The 22,687-nt window shown below is 58.7% G+C and overlaps 3 protein-coding genes across 4 annotated transcripts; 2 read left to right on the top strand and 1 right to left on the bottom strand.

The window, feature by feature from the left end:
- Positions 1 to 249: 249 nt before the first annotated feature.
- Positions 250 to 5,712, bottom strand: TCHP (trichoplein keratin filament binding). Of its 2 annotated transcripts, none has more exons than XM_082066536.1 (12): positions 5,358 to 5,712; positions 5,072 to 5,276; positions 4,839 to 4,895; positions 4,219 to 4,287; positions 3,775 to 3,948; positions 3,335 to 3,447; positions 2,951 to 3,017; positions 2,491 to 2,663; positions 2,098 to 2,179; positions 1,705 to 1,890; positions 1,493 to 1,612; positions 250 to 846 (listed from the first exon to the last, which is right to left on the bottom strand). In XM_082066536.1, the coding sequence occupies exons 1-12, from the start codon at positions 5,567 to 5,569 to the stop codon at positions 814 to 816; spliced, it is 1,491 nt and encodes a 496-aa protein (XP_081922662.1). In that variant the 5' UTR covers positions 5,570 to 5,712; the 3' UTR covers positions 250 to 813. The 2 variants fall into 2 exon arrangements, with proteins under 2 accessions (XP_081922662.1, XP_081922663.1); XM_082066537.1 differs by having other exon boundaries at positions 1,493 to 1,585.
- An 804-nt stretch (positions 5,713 to 6,516) lies between these two features.
- GLTP (glycolipid transfer protein) lies at positions 6,517 to 9,709 on the top strand. Its single transcript, XM_082066538.1, has 5 exons — positions 6,517 to 6,676; positions 7,545 to 7,606; positions 7,918 to 8,051; positions 8,327 to 8,477; positions 8,812 to 9,709. The coding sequence occupies exons 1-5, from the start codon at positions 6,574 to 6,576 to the stop codon at positions 8,992 to 8,994; spliced, it is 633 nt and encodes a 210-aa protein (XP_081922664.1). The 5' UTR covers positions 6,517 to 6,573; the 3' UTR covers positions 8,995 to 9,709.
- A 507-nt stretch (positions 9,710 to 10,216) lies between these two features.
- Positions 10,217 to 19,210, top strand: TRPV4 (transient receptor potential cation channel subfamily V member 4). Its single transcript, XM_082066447.1, has 16 exons — positions 10,217 to 10,294; positions 12,886 to 13,319; positions 14,299 to 14,471; positions 14,663 to 14,815; positions 15,069 to 15,209; positions 15,321 to 15,619; positions 15,943 to 16,122; positions 16,201 to 16,359; positions 16,469 to 16,561; positions 16,758 to 16,831; positions 16,941 to 17,106; positions 17,328 to 17,394; positions 17,627 to 17,943; positions 18,066 to 18,193; positions 18,398 to 18,519; positions 18,685 to 19,210. The coding sequence occupies exons 2-16, from the start codon at positions 12,943 to 12,945 to the stop codon at positions 18,825 to 18,827; spliced, it is 2,592 nt and encodes an 863-aa protein (XP_081922573.1). The 5' UTR covers positions 10,217 to 10,294; positions 12,886 to 12,942; the 3' UTR covers positions 18,828 to 19,210.
- Positions 19,211 to 22,687: the final 3,477 nt, after the last annotated feature.

Raw genomic sequence — 22,687 nt, 5'->3', positions numbered from 1 at the left:
TGTGTGAAATTATTTGGGGCTGACTGTTGGTTCTACTAAAATAAGACCTTGGAAAAGGTTTCAATAGCAGAGGAAAACCTGCAGTGCTGAAACAACACCCAGTTTTGTGACAGGATCTCAACATTCCACCCCAGCTGCAGTGTCCGGACTCATTTTAAGCTGCAGTTACAAGTAAGAAATCAAGTGCAATAACCAACTAAAACTTCCCTCCTCTTGCTGCAGAGTTTGCTCATGGAAAGAAACAAACAATTGTTCAGGTTGCAATTATTCATTATTTATGAAATAAATAAAAAAAGCCAATAGTGAAGTTTCAGCACCTTCTGGGGGGGACTCCACAGGTTAAGAATTAGAGCCACAGCACATGTGATCTATCTTAGCAATTTGCAATGCATTATTAATTAACTCCTACAAGCCAGCCTGTCTCCCAGGCCTGTCCTGCTGAGAATCTGACCCGGAACAGCAAACGCAGCACATGGGGGGCACAGGAGCCCCAGACCTGTCATGGTTTAGATCCAAAGGGCCTGTTTATCTGCCATGTTGCCCCTATATAATATGTCACTAAAATCCATCATCACAACTCTGGAACACAGAGTAAAAGCAGCAGTTCAGGCCCCAAGGATGCTCACACCTCTCTGTTCTTGAAGTCAGGAGAAATTCGCTCTTGGGTTCAGCTGAGCCACAGCTGAATATTTTCAGAAATCTAGTGAGTTGAGTCTTGGCATCGTTGTGGGCTATTCCAATGTTATTGCAGGAGTTCCGTGGTTCTTCCAGGTTTTCTTTTTGTAGTCTGCAACTGCATTTCCTGCTTGTTCCTCAGGTCCATGCTGCTTTTGGGTAACTGTAGAGCTAACGGGGTCAAAACAAAGACCATAATTAACTACTTTATGGGCTCTAGAATCTGTCTTCCACACATGCACTTTTCAGCAAAGAAGGTACTTCGGAGGGCACAGAATATCCTCCAGGAGAAAGCATCAGTAATGGTTTAAGAGTTGCTACTCTGACATCAGTAGCCACTGTCTAATAGATGATGGGGTGACACCGCACAGTAGCTCATAGTTTATTATGAAAAATATCTGCTGGGTGTGTGGTTTAGGTGGGGTCACTCAAATTCAGCTTTGTTTTTAGAGCTAGGGAAAGCGGGACACTGAGCAACTGAGTTGCACTGTACCCACTGTGTTAATGCAGCCGATAATCCCCAAAATAATGAGAATAACATTTCAGGCAGTAGCAACAAGTCTGCCTCAAAAATTATCTAAAAACTGGGACCTAAAGCATCCAGATCAGCAAAAGAAAAGCAGTTTATAAGAGAGAACTATAGCCCTCTTAGAAATAGTACCGGGGAAAGGAATAGGCCTGGGGTTCTGCCCTGGCACTAGGTGGCAACAGAGGTACAGATTAGAAAAAATGAGGCTGGCTTGTGTGGTGCTGTCACCCTCCCCGATGGGCTCATGTCAGGGTGACATGAGTGTAGAGGCTCAATGCTGTCACCTACCCTGCCGGGACGGCCCTGCTCCACCACGCACTCGGCCTCCTGCTGCACCAAACTCTCCTCCTCTTCCTCCTCCCTCTGGCGCTGCTGCTGCTCCTGTTGGTGTGAGCGACGCTCTGTCAGCTGGGCACAGAGGGGACAGGACTGTCACAGCAAGACAGGATACAGATCTGGCACCCCAGCAGCCGGGTGCAGCTCTGGCACGCGTGCCGTACCTGCGCCTCCAGCTCCTGCCTGCGCGCTGCCTTCAGCTCCTCCTCCCGCACCTTCTCTCGCCTCGTCAGCTCTTTGGCCTCTTCTAGTTCTTTAATCAGCTGCTCACGATACTTTATAGACTCTTCTTGGGCTCGTCTGTTTAACTCCATCTTCTCTTGGATCTGGCGCTGTCTGACTGCAAGGACCTTCATGAAGTGAAATTGAGGCAGAAGATAAGAAAGGGGCCAGCCTTAGAACTCAGTGCAGATGGTTCAACAGTTCTCAGAAAAATGTACCAGACAAGCGGAAAAATTCTGCCCCAGGTACTGAAGGCTGTAACCCAGTGGAAGGTTACAGCTGGAGCGATGGCTTCATCGAACCAAGAGAGACAGCTCATCAAAAAAGGTCATCACCTCACTCATCAGGCGATCTCTGGCCTTCTTCTCCCTTTCCCACTCTTCTTCCCTCTTCTCCCACACTTTTTTAGCTTCTTCTCTAAAGGAGAGAGGAAGAATTATCTCTTAGGTCACTACTTACAGTCAAAAAAAACCCCAAGCACAGACAAGCTACCGTGTCAGGTCTGTAGGGGCACGCTGACACCCATCACGGTACCCGGCACAGGGAATGAAGGGCAGAGCTCAGTTCCACTAGAACTTCTTCTACAACTGCACAGTCAACCAGACACTGCGTCCTAACGATCACTTTCAAAGTCCATTTAACAAACATGAATAGAGTTCTGCCAACCAGGCAGGAATGTTCAGCACATACGGTCTCTTTAGCTGATGCTCAGAGGTGGGCAGACCCACCTAAAAATCGTCTGCAGCTCTGCCTCCCTCTCCTTTTCTAGCTGGAGCTGTTCCTCGATGACACGTTTCATCCAGGCAACATCTGCCACAGCTCGTTCTCGTCGTGCGGACTCGCGGCGCTGATCCTCACCTTCTTTCTCGAGGATGGCTAATAAGATTTGCCTGTCTGTCTCCTTGAAAAAAACCCACAAGGTTAACAACTATCCAACAGGCTTCCAGCCTGTGTACAGGGCTACTCTCTACACATTATTGGTGATGGTGTCAGGATGTGTGCTCAGCCACACGCCCAGTTTGCCACCTTCTCCCGTCTTTTTGCCCCAGCCCTGCTCACATGCTTAAAGGGGCTTCCTCGCTAATTCTCTGTAGGCGGCAGAGGCAGACACATAAACGAAACACAAAGAACAAGTTTCTTCAGCATGCAGTATCTATAACATATAAATCAAGGGGTGCTTTCTCTCACCAGCTCCTCCTGTATCTGCTGGGCTCGTCTCCTTAACTGGGCATCGCACTGGTGCCTCAAAAAGCGACTGAAAAGAAAGACAACAATGACATTCAAAATTACTCTAAAGCTCAATGTTGTTATATGCCAGCACTCAGGAAGCTCCATCTATGACAAGATAACTTACAGGCAGCAGAAGTATCTGCTACCGCTAACATGAACAACAAGAAGTAACAGCACCAATTCATTTGCTCAGTGGCTGTTCTGGGCACTTCCATCAAAAAATAAATATTTACAACCCACCGCTGCTATCTGGAATATCTCCTTGTGCCCCAAGTACCACTGCGAACACAGGAACCAAGCCTATCTAAGCCCTGCTGAAATAAGCTACAGTCCATCTCGTACCCAAGCTCTTTCTTCTTTCGGTGCTCTTCCATTTGTTTCCTTTCTTCTTCCAAGTTCTCCAGCTCCCACCGCTGCTTTAATAAATTATCTTGTTCTTTTTTCAGCTTCGTTGCCTAAAAGGAAGAAACAACCACCAGAAAGAATACATCCGAGAGCAAGGACACCACAGAGAGAGCCTTTGTACCAGGGTTTGTATCCTGTTCTGCTCCTCTGCAAGCAGTAAATATTCCACACGAATTTAATTCATGTCTCAGTAGCTCACAGCTCAAGAGTCACTGCGAGGAGCTCCAGCAGTCTACATGATGAACAGAAATTATGTCACAACTTTGTTCCAGATTTTATCTAGTGGAAAGCTGGAGGGAAGAGGTCAGGTCAGTGTTGCTGTATTTCCCAGTGAAGCAAAGAATTTCCCTCTAAAATGAGGAGAAACTAAAAATTACCTCTGCCTCCTGTAATTTCAGTTCTTCTATTTGTTGAAGCAACGCCTCCGCTTGCTTCTTCTCTTCCAGCTGGCGCTTCTCTTCCTCTTGTCTCATTCTTTCCAGCGCTTCCCTTCGCGCAATCTCATATTCATTTTCATAACGTTTTTTCTTTTCAAGTTCAGTTGCTTCTTGCTATCCAAGCCAAAAGACAACAGGGAATTTAGTGTTAGACTAATGCAAAGAAACAGCCTCTGGCTCAGGAAATCCACAAATCAAACTCCTGCAAGCTGAGATGTACTGGGAAAATACGGAACAAAATACACCAGGAAGGACAAAAGACAAAAAGCACAAGGACAAAGGAAAACTGTCCGCTGAAAATGGTTACCAGTCACACCGCTACCTGCTTGTGCATCTCAGGAGCCTGCCCGAGTGCTCAGGAACACCAGGGCTACCCCAGCATACCTCAGGTTTTTGCATTAGCTGATCACCCCAAGCCTCCAGCACCTGCTTCCTGTGCAGCTCCGACTCCACCTGCAAACAACAGATGCCATCAGTTCCAGGGACTGTTCTGTCCCCTGGGATCTACTGGAATCTCTGGAGCAATATCTGGCCCAGCCATGGCCCTGAAGTCCCAGCAGGACCTGCCTTGCAGAGCTGGGCTCGTCTGGGGGTCCTGGGTGCCCCCCTGGTCCCAAGCTCAGGGTCAGTGGCACGTGCCAGTTCCAGGAAACACTGTGGTGACACTGACCCCAGAGCTGTGGCAGCCAGAGCAGCAGGTCGGCAGAATAAAGAATATGGAAGTGCTATGGACATGGCAGATACAGCTTAAAAACCACCTGAGATATTTACATCACGAGCACTGAAAATCTGCACTGAGTCAAAACAGATTTCTGCCTCTTTTTGAAAAATACCAGCTTTGAGGGGACTTCTTACACACTTATGCCAATGTTTTTTCTTTGACTTTTGCCGTGCCATGATTCAAGATGAACAACAGTGGATATAGTAGATATACGATGACTTTTTAATTAAAATGTAGTTTAATAAATGCAAGGCAGCAGAGACTAAAAAGAAAATAAGCTCACCTCCCGGAGCTCAGCGTTGGTTTTCTTCTGGTGCTCGTCCAGCAGCTGCTCAGCAACCTGCAGAGTTGGATTATGCCGGAATGTGGAAGAATTAGAGATATCCAACCCTCCCAAGGCAGCGATTAGTTCCCCCCAGCAAGCGGAATGTGCCCAGTCAAGGCAAGAAAGTGGCCCTGCCCGTCCGGTCACCGGGGCGGCCGGACGAGCCCGGGAGGCCCCGCCGCTCCTCTCACCTTCCTCCTCCGCTCCTCCCGGCCCGCCCGCAGCTCCTCGTTCCGGCGCCGCATCCCGGCGAGCTCGGCCCCGCGGCCCCGCCGCCGCTCCCGCAGCTCCGCCGCCAGCGCCTCCCGCTCCGCGGCCAGCAGCCGCCGCAGCCGCTCCCGCCGCTCCTCCAGCCGCAACGCCGCCTCCTCCGCCTCCCGCCGCACCGCTGCCGAGCTGCCGCACACCCCGGCGCGTCAGGGGGAGCGGCCGCCGGACCCCCGGGCCCGGCCCGGCCTCCCTTCCCGGGCCCTGTACCTGGGCGGGAGGGCGCGGGGCGCGCTCCACCGCGCCTGCCTGGAGCAGCAAATGGCGGCCTGGGCGAAGGAGCGGCTGACCCGCTCCCACTGCTGCCGGTTCCGCGCCTCCAGCTCCCGGCGCCGCTCGGCGGCCCAGCGCTCCGGGGCCCGGCCCCGCGCCGCCCAGCGCAGCGCCATGGCCCGCTCCCACCGGCCGCCGCCCGTCGTCATGGCAACGCCGCCGGCCGCTACGGGCGCCGCCGAGGGACACGCCGCGACGAGCTTCGCGGGACGGGAATCGGCGGCCGCTCCCCGCGGAGCTCGTCTCGCACCGAACTCCAAAGGGGCCGCGGTGACCGGGGACGTGCTGAGGGCCGGAGTGGCGGAGAGAAGGGTGGCGGCCGGCGGTCCCTGGTGTGTGTCACCGCTGGCGACAGGCGGCTGCGGCCCCGTGCCAGCGCGCTGTGTGCGAGCCAGAGATCGGTATCGCCGCACGACCTGTTTGTCCCGAACAACCAGTAAAAACACCTCATTTGAGGCCCCTGAAACCGGTAAATCCCCTCCCTCCGCTCCCGACCCGTCTCCCCGCACCGCCCGGGCGGAGCCGGGTGTAGTTCCCTCCGCGCTGGGGTCCGGGCTGGTTTGTTTCCTCGGCACGCGTGAACTGAACCATCTGCTCCCAATTAAAAATTTATCTCCCCTAAATGATTAATAGCCACCAGGCAGGAACTCGGCACCTGGCCAGATGCGAAACGTCCGGAGCGCGACCGAGACGGTGTCAACAACCGCGGCGGGGGATGCTCCGGTTTCCGCCCCCGCTGCCGGGGCACGGCTCGCGGGTGCCCCTGCGGCCTTGGCCAGGGCAGGGCTGAGCCGCGCTGCTTCCGGGCCGCAGCAGGCCGGGAACCGGGGTGGGACGGGCAGCCTCCTCCTGTGCCCAAACCGGCCTTCGCCGCCGGCCGGGCCCGGGCTATGGGGGTGGCGGGGGAAACGGTACCGGGGCTCAGGGGGAGCCTGGCCCCGCCCACCGACACTGGCTCCGCCCATCAGTGCTGCGATCGCACCACCCCCGCCTCACCTTAGGGCCCGCTCCCACACTCCGATTGGCGGATAGGCGTGTGGGCGGTGTGCGGCCATTGGTTGAAGCGGCGGGGGCGGGGCGCGCTGGTAGCGCGCTGCCGGGTCGGGCGGCGGGGCTGGTGCCGGTGCGGAACCGGAGCAGGCAGAGCGGGGCTATGGCGCTGCTGCTGGAACATGAGTTCAAGGCGCTGCCGGCCGACAAGCAGATCGAGACGCTGCCCTTCTTGGAGGCCGTGGCGCACTTGCCGCCCTTCTTCGGTGAGCCCGGGCCGGCCCGCTGCGGGGACGGGAGCTGCGGCAGGGCCGGCCCGGTACCGATCCCGCCGCCGCGCCCAGCCGAGGCCTTCAGCACGCTGAGCGCCTTCGGGCCTCGCCGGCCCGGGTAGCCCCTCCCCAGTCCTGGGTGCTCCCTCCGGTGCGGGGTGCTGACTTTTGGGTTCCCCCGGTGCTGGGCTGTTCCTCCATCCCCGGTCGGTGCTGATCCCCGGGCCTGGGTGCTCCCGGTGCCTGGTGCCCCCCGGGGCAGTAGCTTGGCGGGGCCGCGATTGCATCAAGGTCCTGTCAAACCCGCTGAGCAGCCCGGTTGGGAAAGGTTCTGCTGCCCCCACGCCCCGGCAGAGCCACCGGCGCTGCGGCGGGGCCAAGCTGGGACACCCCGGCATCACTCAGGGCTGGCCCGTGGGTCCCACCCGTGGCTGCTCACCCCGCGTCTTGGCCAGGGCAGGTGCTGCAGGGGCCATGGGTGGGTGCTGGCGCGGCTGCCTTGGTGCCATGATGGCCTGTGCCGTCCTGCTGCCCTCTACAATGTCAGCTATTGTGTGACGGCTTGGTGGCAGGGCAGGACAAGGGCTGCCTGCCTGGGGACAGGCAGAGAGGATCCTGTGTCCATCGTGCTGCTCCAGACTGTCACACTGGGGCCGTGTCCCAGACCAGGGTGATAACAGGGTCACCGGCAGGATGGGGACGGGGGCAGAGCTCCGTGTGCAATACCCAGAGAGCCCTTTGCTGGCAGGTGTCTCGATGCCTTGGCTATGGTTAAGGTGAAACCTCTTGGTTACAGCTCAGAACTTTGTGGTGTCTCCTGTGTCCCCTAAGGACTAATTGTCCTCCCTCCATGTCTCCACAGATTGCCTGGGGACTCCCATAGTCTACTCACCGGTCAAGGCAGACCTGACTGGAAATATCAAGGTGGGAAGGGGCACAGAAAAGCTCAGGGGGGGAGTTTCTCAGCAGAGATACTGTGGGTTTGGAGAGGCAAGAGCCAGAGGTGTCTAAAAGGGCTTTTCTTTCCATGGGGGCTTTTTGGTTCACTGGTGGCACATCTCGGAGTGTTTATTAACAAGGCTCCCTGGTGAAAGCACCGTTTAGCAGCCGTGGTGCTCGCTGCAGACACCACGTCTCACTGTGTCCATGAACGCCAGTTCAGCTGCTCTCTGGTGCTGCCTGATGCTGCTCTGCCCGGCGGCTCCTGGGAGCCAACCCCCCTTCTCTGCCCCCAGAAAATCCGGGCGGTTTACGACTCCAACCCCAGCAAGTTCAAAACGCTGCAGAACATCCTGGAGGCGGAGAAAGAGATGCACGGTTCAGCCTGGCCCAAGACCGGCGCGACGCTGGCGCTGATGTGGTTGAAAAGGTGACTCACGGTGTCACTGCTCCGGGCTGCATCCTGGCACACAGGGAGCCCACCAAACGCCGACCAGAGTCTCGTCTGGCTGGGGCAGCGTGTGGCACTGCGTTTTGGGGAGCACAGCCCAGTACACTGGCTGCATCAGCTCTGCGATGGGGGGTGTGCTGGCAGGGCTGTGGATTTTTGGGGGGACCTGGATGCACCACGCTCAGGGGGTGCCCAGCTGTGGGCTGGGAAGCTGCATCTCCTTCCCCACCCCAACATCTCTGCGCTTCTCCCAGGGGGCTGAAGTTCATGCTGGTGTTGCTGCAGAGCATCTCTGACGGTGAGCGGGATGAGGAGCATCCAAACCTCATCCGAGTGAATGCCATGAAGGCTTATGAGATCGCACTGAAGAAATACCATGGCTGGATGCTGCAGAAGCTCTTCATGGTGAGTGTTCACGTCTCCATGGAGGAAAGCAGCTTTTCTTTAAGTCCAGATGCCCCGAAAAGTGATGTGTTTTAGAAGAATAAGGGCTTGGAAACATGGGAAGCTGCTGATCTGTTTTGAGCAGTATTTCCAGGAGATTCTCTCTGTGCGTTCCTCCTTCTCTGAGGGTCCAGCCACCACCCTCAAGGTTGTTCCCATATGTCCTATTTGGGATGCCGTGGGGTCTCTGGATGCTCAAAAGTGCATGGGAACCACCCAAACGAGGGTCCTGCATGTGGGATACAGAGGATTTGGGGTTTCTGGAAGCCTTACAGCTTTTTCCCCTTTTTCATAGGGGTCAGTCTATGCTCTTCCGTACAAATCAGATTTGCTGAAGGCATTAGAGAAGGGTAAAGAAGTCAAAGAAGAGGAAAGCATAGAGAAGATTCATCAATTTCTCTCGAAGGCCACCCCCATACTGGATGCGATTTATGAGATGTACACAAAGATGAACGCCGAGCTGACCTACAAAGCCTAAGGCTCGCACGAGACTGGCAGGGCTTAAATAAAGTGTGGCGGGTGCTACCTGTGTCTTAATCACTGAGGCAGCTGGGGCTGCTCCAGGCTCTCAATCGACTTTTGATTCTCGTCTGGATGTGCAGTGGATAACCTATTTTCTATAATAATAATAATAATAATAATAATAATAATAATAATAATAATAATAATAATAATAATAATAGTTTTCTATTGAGAATACAGCAATAAAACAATTGTACCCCATGTCATCACAGGATTTCCCAAGCTTTTGTGCTAAAGAGGAAAAACAAGTATTTCTAGTCCTAACTGCCAGGTTTATGGCTACCACGGTGTGGGGAATGAAGCGTGGCCGGCGGCAGCGTCTCACCAATGCTGCCTTGGCTCTGCCCTGACTCTCGGACAGCACCGCTGTGCCCGGACCCACCGTGTGCCCCATACCGCTCGTCCACTGATCGGCACCTGGGAAAGAAACGTCCCAAATGATGCCGGCAGCGCCTGCGGCAGAGGAGCCGATTACTTTCCCGGGTGATCCCAACTCCTCCAGTGCCTGCATGGGAGCAAGACCCGCCCCCCCGCTGGGACAGCTGTGGGGGGTGAAGCTGGGAGACTGTCCTGATGTGGTAACTGTGGAACACGAGTTGCCTTATTAACCAACTGCCTTATGTGCTGCTGAGCTCCGCGCTGGCAGGGCAGGGAAGCAAAGTTTAATAAAAACTCACGGTAACCTTGGCCTGGGTGGTTCTTTGCGGGGGCTGGTTCTGGGGGAGCTGTTTTGGGGAGGGTGTTCTGGGACTTGTTCCTGGGGGGGCTGTTTCAGGGAGGGATTTTTGGGAGGCTTTTCCTGGCGGGGAGCGGCTGTTTTGGGGGGAGTTTTTGGGGCTGTTCCTTGTGGGGTCTGTTCCAGGAAGGTTGTTCTGGGGGGACTTGTTTTGGGGCTCTTTCAGGGAGGGTGTTTTAGGGACTTGTTCCTCGGGGGTCCGCTTTAGGGAGAGTGTTTTTAGGTCGTTCCTGGGAGGGTATTTTGGGTCTCGGTTCGAGGGCTGTTCCGGGGAGGGTGTTTTGGGGCTTGTTTTTGGAGGTATTGGGTGTGGGGGCTGTTTCGGGAAGGGCGTTCCGGGGCCGTCCCGGTGCCCGTTTGCCGACAGGAGCGGAGGGGGCGGGCGGGGGCCGCTCCCGCAGGCGGGTCCCGGTGCCGCCCGCCCCCGCAGCCGGGCCGGGGAGGGGCCGCTCTCCGGGACGGGCCCCGCGGCCACTCGGAGGAGCCGGAGCCAGAGGGACCCTTCGCGGGACGTGCCGAGGTACAGACGGGCAGCGGGGGGGCCCCGCAAAAACGGGGGCGGCACGATCGTGGAGGCGGCGGGGCTGGGACGTGGGAACCAGGGCAGGATGGAGCCGCCGGAGCAGGACATGGAGACTGGGACAGGATGGAGCCACCAGAATGGGGATGGGGCTGTGGGTTGTGCTGGGCAAGGCAGGGCCGGGCCCAGCCCCACGGGATCCCCTGACACTGCGGGTGTCCTGACTTGTCTGGCCAATTTGGGGGCTCAGCGCTGCGAGGGTGAGGTACCAGGTGTGTTCTAATGGGGGGCTTTGGGGCAGGGGTTACCAATGGCTTTGAAGTTCATCTGTTGAACCATGACGTTCGTGGCTCTTGCCTGGGTCAGCGTGGTCCTGGCGGTGCGGTTTAGTCTGCAAGGTGATGGGTTAATTCCGGATGAGCATTTCCAGCGGGGCTGAACTTAAACACAATGTGGTTTCAGTGATTCACTCCTACCCGGAGCCCGCCGTGCTTTAGTTTGAGGAACGCTTTAATATGGCAAAGTCTGCACCACCCGCTAACGGGGCACCCTCCCTGCCGCCTGCCCAGGGCACGTCCCTGCACGTCCCCATGTCGGTGCCGGCAGCTGTGCCCCCGTGGTGGGCTAGAGTGGGGGGATAACTGGGGATACTGGTCTGACTGGGAGGTAACTTGGTGGAAAGCTGGGGAGAGGTGGGACTGCGCATGGAGGGGTGAGCAGGAGGGTTTGTGTTGGATGTGAGAGCCGGGGCCGTGCCAGCAAGCCTTGGTGCATGGTGAGCCGTGTCTTGACTCATTTATTCCATGGGATGAGGAAGTCTGAAAAATAAAAACCCAAATAACTAACAAGCCAAATAAAACCCCATTGACAGCACCTTTCCTGGCAGCCGCTGCATCTGTGGGAGCACAGGGCTGATGGCACCGGCCAGCGAGCCTGTCATTTCCGACACGAGCCTCCTGCTCCCGGCCCCACCTGCCCTTTCCACTTGTCCCCTCACTTCTGCCCTGCATGTCCCTGGGCTGTGGCCTCTTGAGCATCCCCAGGTCCACCTGTCACCTGGCTGAGTCCCTCAGCTGAGTCCCCAGCCACTTCCTACAGGTAACAGTGTCCTGTGCCAGTGACTCCCTGGCTCTGCCCTGCCCTCCAGCCACATATTACAGCCTGTGCTGTGCTTGGGCTTTCCCCTAAAGCTCAGCCTGTCCTGGGGCTGGGATTCCAAGCACAGCTGAGGAATAGGGTGCTCTGTCTCCATGCACGGGCCGTGGGGTTGGTGTGCTCAGCAAACCCCTCTTCTCCGTTATCCGAGGGCAAATCAGCCGTGCAGGGGCCCATGTTTGCCCGGGGTCAGGGTGTGGGACCTGTGGCCTTTGGCAGGTGCTTGTGGAATTTCTGGCAGAGAGGGTGATGGCGGGAAAGGCAGCATGGAGGAGAAACCGTGTCGGCTTAGTGGCTCACCCCATGTCTCCCAGGGCTGCAGCTTCCCTGCTGGGTGTCCCCCGCAGTGGCAGGGAGGAGGGGACCACTGCCTCAGGACCCCCTGCTGCAGGGGGCTGTTTGCAGCCCTTGTTCCCTGCGTCTGGGGAGCACCATGTCCCCTGCCGTGGGGCTGCCATGGGCGGCCGTGGGACACGCTGCCTAATTAGAAGCACATTATCCAGCAGAGCTCCCTGCCTGCCCTAGGAGGGCCCAGCCTGCCATTATGGCTTGTTGTACAAAGCTGCAGCCCAGCAGAAAATGATACGTTTCCAGGCTGCTTTTTCTGTCCCGAGACCCGCTGGGAGGGCTGAGCTCCCCAGAGGCAGGAGCTGGGCTGAGCCGTAATGCTGCTGTGTTTCACAGGTGTGTTTTGGTGGAAAGCGGGGCTGGGGGACAGCCCAGGGTCACTCACCTGCCTGGCTGTGCCCCTGCCAGCGCTGCCAGCCCCTGGGGACCTGGCGGCAGGGCACAGTGGTGCCCATGGCACAGTGCTTTGCTCTGCATGCTGGTTAGCACAGCTCCCCTGCAGCCCCATCTCCCTCTGGGCAACCTAAACCCATAATTTCTTGTCCTAACCACTGCGCCTGCTCTCCCGCGGGCTGCAGCCCCCCATGCCACATCCATCCCCCTCCTGGTGTCCAGCGTGGCTGTGCTGACACCACAGGCACCCACAGCCGGGTCCCACCGAGCCCCCCAGGGCTGTGGCAGTGGAGGGACATCAGGGACCAGCCCTGGCCCCGCTCCCAGCCCTGCTGCGGTGGCAGCTCCCGGCTGTGGGGTGTATCCCAGGAATGTTTTCTTTCCTTGGGCGGCAGATGGGAGTGCACAGGGTCTGCTCTGTGCGCTGTCCTGGGCTGCACCCAACCCGACCGCAGTGGGGAGAGGCAGCGGGGCCGGGCTCGCCAGCACCCGTTACGGCTGCGTTTTGAAGCCGGCAGCACTGCAGCCAGTGGGGGCTCCACAGGCACAAGGGGTCCCCACAGCTGGGTAGGTGGGTGCCAAGGAGAACTGGGGCAGGCAGGACCGGCTGGGAGACCCTGGGCAGTGTGGGGGCATGATGCTCTGTGGGAGGGGATGGGGTTGTTTGGGGGTGACGCTGGGTTTTCCTCTGCCAGGTCTCCTGCTGTCGTGGAAGAAGCTGGGGATCGTAGCCACCCCACTGGCCAGGGAGCATGGCAGATGCCGAAGATCCCCCACGCGCCCTTGGTGGTGATGCTGGGGAGGGCCCGGGAGATGATGGGTCCCTCCAGAATGACTCCTTCCCGCTCTCCTCGCTGGCCAACCTGTTTGAGAGCGAGGACACCCCGTCCCCCGCTGAGGCAGCGCGGGGTCCCCCTGGCACTGGGGATGGAAAGCAAAACCTCCGCATGAAATTCCATGGGGCTTTTCGGAAAGGTGCCCCGAAGCCCATGGAGCTGCTGGAGGCCACCATCTACGAGTCGTCCGTGGTCCCTGCGCCCAAGAAAGCCCCCATGGACTCGCTCTTCGACTATGGCACCTACCGCCACCACCCCAGTGAGAACAAGCGCTGGCGCAGGAGGGTTGTGGAGTGAGTACGGCGATGCCCGTGCACCCCGGTGCCGGCGGGAGTCATGGGTGGGGGGTGCACCGGGTGCAGCACTGTGGGGATACCTGGCAGCTGGGGATGGAGACAGACCCCCATGATACTTTGGGGTGCTTTGGGCAGGGGGTGCCAGGCACAGAGGGCAACTCCTGGCCACCCTGGGTTGTGTTGTGCTGTGGGTCTGCAGCCCCCCGGTGCCATGGGGCCAGGATCCCGTCACCCCTTCCTCCTTACCGGTGCCGTGAAAGAGGCTCTGTGTGCCCGGCCGCTCCCCTGGCCGGTGCGGATGTCTGGCTCCCCGGCATGAAAGAGCTTTTCAGGAGGGCCTCCGCCCTCCCCGCGCCAGGAAAACAGAGCCGGGGGGGCAGCCCACAGCCGATCACACAATGTCTCTCTGTGCTGGGCACCTGGGGCGGCCGCCGTGGCCCCCAGCCACAGTCCCCACCCCAGGGGTGCAGCCGGGCTCGGGGCAGTGGGGTGTCCCTGTGCCCCAGTGGGAGCTCAGTCCCCCGGGCGGTCAGGGGGGCAGGTGGGTGGGGGGACTGGGATGCCCCATGTGTCCCCAGCCCCAGAGATCCCAGCTGGGGCAGCTACTGTCCCTATGCCCCCCGTTCCCAATGCCAGCCGGTTGTCCCCAGCTCATACCCGTCACCAACTGCTCCAACCGGTCTGACTTTGCCTGCAGTGCTGGCGCGTGGCTGAACCCGTGTGCTGTCCCTGCCAGGGGGCACGGCTGGGGCCCAAAACACTGCAGCACCCAGACAGGAGCTGTCAAGGTGCCTGCTGGCCTTCGTGGGTGATACTGGGAGCACTGGCCTGCTGTGGGTGGGGAGGCTGCCCCATGGGTGACCCCGGGTGGGGATCCCTGTGCATTTTGCTGGCAGCTGAGCAGTCCCAAGCTCATTGCAGAGGTGGGAAACTGAGGCAGCAGCTCCAGTCCCCAGCGCTGGTGGTTCTCCTGCAGGAAGCAGGCACCGGGCGGGAAGGGTCCGGCTCCCAACCCACCCCCCGTCCTCAAGGTCTTCAACAGACCCATCCTCTTCGACATTGTGTCCCGGGGATCCCCAGCTGGCCTGGATGGGCTCCTCTCCTTCCTCCTCACCCACAAGAAACGTCTCACAGATGAGGAGTTTCGAGGTGAGGACCTGGCCCTGCCCTGGGACCGCTGTGGCACTGGGGCCATGCTGTGCCACTAGTGGTCCCCATGGGGATGGTGATGCACAGGGAGCTGTTGTGTGCAGCACCTTGGAGAAGCTGGGGGGTGGGGGGCTGGGACCCCCATGGCCGGGGGGCTTGCCCTGGCCCCCTTCAGCACCATCTGCTCCCAGAGCCCTCTACGGGGAAGACCTGCCTGCCCAAGGCGCTGCTCAACTTGAGTGGGGGCAGGAACGACACCATCCCCATCCTCCTTGACATCGCCGAGAAAACGGGCAACATGCGGGAGTTCATCAACTCGCCCTTCAGAGACGTCTACTACCGAGGTGGGGGGGCGTGGGGCCACTGCCAGCTTTACCCGGGCATGGGGACCGCGGGGACATTTGGGGACCAGAGCAGCAAAGACCCTGGGGAGGACGGAGGATGCTGGAAGGTTTGGGGACCAGAGCAGCGAGGACCCTGGGGAGGCTGGGGAGCTCAGGGGGAGCTTGGGGACTGGAGCAAAGTTACCCTGGGAAGGTCGGGGACCCAGGGGAGGTCACAGGGCAAGGTGGGGGCTGACGGTGGCTGGTGGCACAGGTCAGACAGCCCTGCACATCGCCATCGAGCGCCGCTGCAAGCACTACGTGGAGCTGCTGGTGGAGAAGGGTGCGGATGTGCACGCCCAGGCTCGCGGCCGTTTCTTCCAACCCAAGGATGAGGGTGGCTACTTCTATTTCGGTGAGTGGGGAGGGAGCTGGTGGGTCACCCAGGGGGACTGAGTGAGCCCCAGGGATGTCCCCATGGTGGGGTGAGCATGACACGCATCCCGCTGATGTACTGTCCCCGCAGGTGAGCTGCCCCTCTCGCTGGCCGCCTGCACCAACCAGCCCCACATCGTGCACTACCTGACGGAGAACGGGCACAAGCAGGCGGACCTGCGGCGCCAGGACTCCCGCGGCAACACCGTGCTGCATGCCCTGGTCGCCATCGCTGACAACACCCGCGAGAACACCAAGTTCGTCACCAAGATGTACGACCTGCTCCTTGTCAAGTGCGCCAAGCTCTTCCCCGACACCAACCTGGAGGTGCTGCTCAACAATGACGGCCTCTCCCCGCTCATGATGGCTGCCAAGACTGGCAAGATTGGGGTACAGTGACCCCCCAGGCTGGGATCCATCTGTCCTTTCCACCCCGGCTGCAAGGGCTGAGCTCTGTCACAGTCGATGCATGTCCCAGCCAGCAGCGACCTGCATGGCTTCTCTCTGCAGATGCTGTTGAACACCCAGATGTGCAGCCTATTAACCTGGCTAATTAACCCTCACTGCATTCTGTTCCTTCCCTAATTAACCCCAGGCCCTTGGCACATCCCTTCCTTTCCCCTGACTTGCCCTCATCCTTCCATGGTGCGGGCATAGGGGGTGTTAAAAAAGCAGAAGCTGCAACATCCCAGGTGAGCTGTCCCCCCCGGCAGATCTTCCAGCACATCATCCGGCGGGAGATCACAGACGAGGACGCTCGGCACCTCTCGCGAAAATTCAAGGACTGGGCGTACGGCCCCGTCTACTCCTCCCTCTACGACCTCTCCTCACTGGACACCTGCGGGGAAGAGGTGTCCGTGCTGGAGATCCTCGTCTACAACAGCAAGATTGAGGTGTGCAGGGGCTGGGGGGGGCTGGAAGGGGCTGGAGAGAGGCCATGGGGCTGGGTCCCCATTGACATGTCCCACCAGAACCGCCACGAGATGTTGGCCGTGGAGCCCATCAATGAGCTGCTGCGTGACAAGTGGCGCAAGTTCGGGGCTGTCTCCTTCTACATCAGCGTGGTCTCCTACCTCTGCGCCATGGTCATCTTCACCCTCGTCGCCTACTACCGCCCCATGGAAGGGCCCGTGAGTCCCGCAGCACAACCCCATTCCCAGCACCCCCTGGCAGGGGGTTTGTGGGGTCTCTGCCTCCAGCCCAGCCTGCCCCCAGCTCAGCTCTGTCCTTTCCCTGCAGCCCCCCTACCCGTACACCACCACTGTTGACTACCTGCGCCTGGCCGGGGAGATCATCACCCTTCTCACCGGCATCCTCTTCTTCTTCACAAACGTCAGTGTGGTGAGGCGGGGGGGTCCTCCCGTGGGAAGGCTGAACCCTTGTGGTCTCCACACAAGGAGCGACTCGAGGGCAACGGCCCCATGTCCTGAAGCATCAGCCCCTGCTGCGATGCCCCCCCGACACCAGCAACTTGCCAAGCAGGGACTTGCTCCCCCCGGCCTCTCCAACCTCTCCCTCTCTTCCCCAGATCAAAGATCTGTTCATGAAGAAATGCCCAGGCGTGAACTCCTTCTTCATAGATGGCTCCTTCCAGCTACTCTAGTATGTGGGGAACCCCCAGTGGCCTCCGAGCCACAGCATCCCTGGGGTTGTGAGGGGCAGCAGCTGGTGGGGGCTGTCGGTGCAGGGTCTGACCCCAGCTCTCCTCCAGCTTCATCTACTCGGTGCTGGTGATCGTCACGGCGGGGCTGTACCTGGGTGGCATCGAGGCATACTTGGCTGTCATGGTCTTCGCGCTGGTCCTGGGCTGGATGAACGCACTGTATTTCACACGGGGGCTCAAGCTGACAGGGACCTACAGCATCATGATCCAGAAGGTCTGGTGGGGTGGGGGGTCTTCCCCTTCCCAGCAGAAGGTCCTCCTATGGATGTGTGGCCCAAAAGCAGGGTCCTCCTTGCTTTCTTGAGGGTTTCTTGTGGCTCAGCTGTGCCCTGCTCCCAGCCCGGCCATCCTTGCAGCATGGCGTGGCAATGGTGCCCCGGCACACAGCTGGGTGCTGTGGTCCAGCACATCTCACACCCTCTCCATCACTTGCAGATCCTCTTCAAAGACCTTTTTCGCTTCCTTCTGGTCTACTTGCTCTTCATGATCGGCTACGCATCAGGTAGGTGCCTGGCTGCTAAGCTGGGGCTCAGGGGGAAGACATGGCATGGCATGGTTGGGCAGAGACTGCGGAGTCCCCGCTCCATCCAACCCACATGGGCTCAGTTTCTGCCTCCTCCTGCAGCGGAGAGGGAAGGAGGTTCAGCCAGCATGGAGCTGCTGGGGGGCCCATTGTGGACCCTGTCCTTGCCACTGCCCCCGCGGACTTGCCACTCCCATCCCTCTTCCCCCAGCTCTGGTGTCCCTCCTCAACCCGTGTCCCAGCAGCGAGTCCTGCAGCCAGGAGCAGCCCAACTGCTCAGTGCCCACCTACCCCTCCTGCCGGGACAGCCAGACCTTCAGCACCTTCCTGCTTGACCTCTTCAAGCTCACCATCGGCATGGGCGACCTGGAGATGCTGGAGAGTGCCAAGTACCCCGGCGTCTTCATCATCCTCCTTGTCACCTACATCATCCTCACCTTTGTGCTCCTCCTCAACATGCTCATTGCCCTCATGGGTGAGACCGTGGGCCAAGTCTCCAAGGAGAGCAAACACATCTGGAAGCTGCAGGTACCAGCACCCCAGGAGCTGCACTGCAGCACGCCAGCCTCCATCAAAGCAGCACCACCTGGGCAAGGGACACCCGTGTCTCTGTCCCCAGGTGGCTGAGGGGTCCCTGCTGTCCCTGGCAGTGGGCCACCACCATCCTGGACATCGAGCGCTCCTTCCCGGTGTTCCTGCGAAAAGCGTTCCGGTCGGGGGAAATGGTGACCGTGGGGAAGGGCACGGACGGGACGCCTGACCGCCGCTGGTGCTTCAGGTAAAGGCGGGTGCCCTGGGGATCCCTGGCGAGCAGCTGAGCCTCTCCCACTGCAGCAAACAGCATTTCAGGGTGTTGGCACCATGCGTTCGCTTGCTGGGTAGTTTGTACTGATCTGGAGCCAGGAAGCATTGCCAATGCTGGGATGGTGGCAGGGATGCAGGAGCTGCCACTCTGGCTCCCTGTGCAACCCCTTCCCCACAGAGTGGACGAGGTGAATTGGTCGCACTGGAACCAGAACCTGGGCATCATCAGCGAGGACCCCGGCAAGAGCGACACGTACCAGTACTATGGATTCTCCCACACTGTGGGCCGGCTGCGGAGAGGTGAGTGCGGTGCTGCAGGCTCAGAGTGTCCCTCAGGATGCTGTCTGCAGCCTCCGATATGCTCCTGGAGCAGATTGGCTTTGGGGACCGGGTGGCACAGGGCTGAGCAGGGAGGGGGAGCTGCCAGAGACTCCTGTCTGAGACAAACTCCTGCCATCTCTGCAGATCGCTGGTCGACGGTGGTGCCGCGCGTGGTGGAGCTCAACAAGAGCTGCCAGCCAGAGGAGGTGGTGGTGCCACTGGGGACCGTGGGCACGGCAGAGGCGCGGGAGCGGCGGCACGGCCAGGCCTCCGGCTCCCCACTCTAGCACAGCAGCGCTGGAGCCAGCAGACTCTGCCCCGGCCCCTGGCACAGCCAGGGGAATCGGCGACTGGGCTGGGCTGAACGGTGCTTGTGGGCTCCTCAGGGATCTGTGCAACCTCTGTCCCATTCTGGTGGGTGTCCAGCCTGGTCGGGGGCCCTGGCCCTCTCCCGGCAGTGCTGGGGGTCTCAGCTCGCACAGATGTGCTCCAACACTGTTGCTTCACTTTGCCGAGCCGGGGCTGTTGGCCGTGCCGTGCCAGGAACCTCTGCCATGGGCAGGGAGGGGGAAGCGTGGCCCCTCTGCACACCAAGGCCAATGTTTTTTGCCACACATTTTTGCACAAGATTTATACGACTATTTATTTAGTAATAAAGACTGACCTGCCACCGCCGTCTCCTCCTGGCTTTGGCTGGTTTCAGGTGTGAGCGCGTCGCTGCAGGCAGGTCTGCGGGCGGGAGGCAGGAGCAGCGCAGGGCTGCGGGACGGGGTGTGGTGCATGGTGCGGGGAGTGGCTGCGGTGTACAGGTGCGGTACATGGCTGCCTGGCAGGGCTGCGGTGCGTGGCTGTGGTTCAGGGCCACGGAGCAGGGCCGGGGCAGCCGGCGCTCCCCGTTGCCGCCGGAGGGCAGCACACACCGCGCCGTGCGGCGGGAACGAGCCCGGGCGGGGGAGCGGAGCCGCATCGGGGGCGGACAGGGGGGCTGCGGCCGAGCTGGGCACCCGCCCATCTTAGCCATCCCATCTTATCCCGTCCTCATCCCGTTATCCCATGCCCATCCCTGTCCCGCCATATCCTGTCCCATTACCCCATCCCATTATCCCATCCTATCCCATTATCCCATCATCCCATTCACATACTATCATATCCTATTCCCATCCTATCATATCCCATCGTAACCCATTATCTCATCCCCTTGTTCCATCATATTCCATCACATTATCCCATCATATCCTACCACATTATCCTATCATATCCCATCTCCTTATCCCATCCCCTTATCCCATCATATCCCATCCCCTTATCCCATCATATCCCATTCCATTATCCCATCCCCTTATCCCATTATCCCATCCCCTTATCCCATCATATCTGATCCCCTTATCCCATCCGCATCCCATCCCCTCCTATCCCACCTCATCTTTAGCCGCGATGCTTCTTTTCTGCTCATCTCCACCACAGCCACCTGCGACAGTACAGTTTCCTTTTGCAGCTGGATGTTGTGTAGGTCCAAAGGAGAGATTTGGGTGGGCACCAGTGGCACGGTGACATGGTGGCAGAGACCCTGGCGAGGGCCCTGCAGGCAGCCCAGCTCACTAAGCAAATGATATAGCAGAAAAGGGGACACTTCATCTTCAAACTCGATTACTCGCCGTTAGCTTTAACTGCACTGTCTCCGTTTAAATGTGATTTACATATATCTCTCATATTGTGGTTTAAGTATTTCCCCAGGGTGAGGGAATGAATAAGTTTCATTATCACTACTTAGGAGAGGCTGAGGTTTCAGCTCTCAGCTTGCGCTGCATAATCGAATGAGGAGCTGAGCTGGCTTCTGCTTTCATGCTGGCTGTTGTTTGAGAATGATAAACTTTGGTTTTGCCCATCCAGGCGCCACCAGACCTGGGGGCACAGGCTGGGGGAAGCCTTCGTATGGGGCTTGGTCACCTGGTGTGCTGGAAATGGGTGCTGTGCCGGCAATGGGTGCTGGGCTGGAGATGGGTGCTGTGCTGGAGATGGGCGCTGTGCTGCAGCTGCCCCCGGCTATGGCACTGGAGTTGGGATTTTTTCCAGTATAATTGGAAATAAATCATTTTTTTCCCCCTTCGGTGCAAATTCTAGTGCCCAGAGCTGAGAGGCCACATGTCAGCGGGGTTTAAAGTGGTTGGGTGCAGGAAGGGCGAACATCACTGTGCCCAGCACCCTCTGCTGTTGCACTGGACACTGTGATGTCTCAGTGGGGATGAGGACACTGCGGCCACATCCCAGCACAGGATTCCTCTGCCACATTTGAGGCTGCAGGGCTTGTCTTTGGCCCTTCTACACCCTGCCCTGTAAGGCCTGAACTGTTGCAGAGGCGGGGGCACCACGGGGGCTGCCCGGTTTGGGGTGCTTGGGCATGGTCTCCTCCCACCCCCCACTGCCCTGCCAACAATGACAAACCCAACAAAGGGAAGAGAAAAGCACTTGTCATCCAGAATGCGGAGTGCGGAAGCAAATTTATTTTTAGATAAATCTAAAGCTTAATTTGTGAAGCTAATATCAATCAAAATGAGAGATGGGTTTTTTTAAGTCCTTTTGCAGCCGTGCAATTTATACTGCCTGTCTCTTCTCCTCACTCACAAACGGCAAAGGCGGCCGCTAAGTTGAATATCAGCCTCACGCACACCTGCCTTAGAAATTATTATTCTTTTAATAGGAAGATATTTGCAGACTAGAAACAGCCTCATTTCCCCAGCGCATTCCTGCAGCACTCGTGGGGTGCTGTATCCCACCAGTGCGTGGAAGTGCTGTGGGTGGCGGTGGCTTTGCCATGGGTGCCAGGAGGCGTCTCGAGGGTCCCTGCCCCGTCTCCAGACGGTGTCTGCAAACATTCCGGGTCCCCACGGGCTCACCTGTGCCCACTGAAGCCAGCACTGCAGCAGTCCTGGATGGAGGCAGGTGCCCGCCAAGGAGGGACCTATTTATTTTGGATTACACATTTGAAGTCTTCCTGTGCAGGGTGAAATCTCCAAGAGGGAGCTATCTGAGGGGACAATTAACCTGCTAAATAATAAAAAACCCCGTGCACCTCCTAATGAAATGTAATGACTTGGAGACTGGCAAGATGGATCGCGCCATCGCCCCCAGCCGCTCACCCTGATTGATGGTGATGTGGGAAGCACGTTGGAGGCAGCGCTAACGAATCCCCCTCCCAGGGCACCGGGAATGGAGCAGTTTCTCTCGGGGCCGCCAGTGAGGCTCCTTGCACAGGGCAGCCCTGGCCTCAGTGGGGTCCCAGCTTTGGTAGCCCCCAAAGCCCTGGGGGAGCTCTGGGTCAGGGGACAGTGGGGACACCCCCAGCCATGCCATGGCTGCCACCGGCACTGCCACCCCTGCCCGATGCAGCAGGACCCCCCTCCAGCACCACTTCGAGCACCGCCATGCTTCAGCCTCATGTTTCTTTTGCTGTGGCATCTTTTTAATGACAGAGATCTAAGCAAATCTTTTCCTCCAGTCGATCTCATTTTAACACGCCGGCAGGCAACGGCATCCTACCCCCACCTAGTAACATTAACCTCTGTGAAAATTCCCTTTTGTCCTAATTTCTCTTTGTTCCCTGGATCGGCTGTCACGCCGCTCGCTGCCGGTGACGGAGCGGTCCCCTCCTGGCACGCCATAAATATCGGCAGAACTGCGCACGCCGTGGCTACAGCAAGAGAGCAAACGAGACAAATGGAGCCGTGGTCCCCGGCTGCAGCCATGGGGCGGCTCCAGGCATGTGGCTGCGTGGCCATGTCCCTGTCCCTGTCCTCATCCCTGGCAGAGCTGGGGGGAGCAGCAGCCCCCCTCCCCTGCTGGATAACGGCTGCCATATGTCACCGGGGGCCGGGGAGACGCACCCTCCACCCAGCGCTATTTGGGATTTAATACTATTATCCTAATGCAACCGGCTCATTGTTGGGGCTGGGAAGCTGCCGCTGGGGCAGTGCAGGGGGTCTCTGGGTTGGGGGGAGCAGTTCACTCACCGAGCTGGGACGGGGTCACCAGGGAACCCCCGCTCTGCCGCAGCACCAGGAACCTGCCGGGGGGACACTCGGTGCCAAACTTGCCGCAGATGACAGGTGGCAGGGGAGATGTCACCGGTGGTGGCTGCCACTACCACAGG

Source organism: Streptopelia decaocto (genome assembly GCF_964273445.1).
Source record: "Streptopelia decaocto genome assembly, chromosome: 15".
Taxonomy (NCBI): Eukaryota; Metazoa; Chordata; class Aves; order Columbiformes; family Columbidae; genus Streptopelia; species Streptopelia decaocto.
This window is presented reverse-complemented; position numbering and strand designations above follow the sequence as displayed.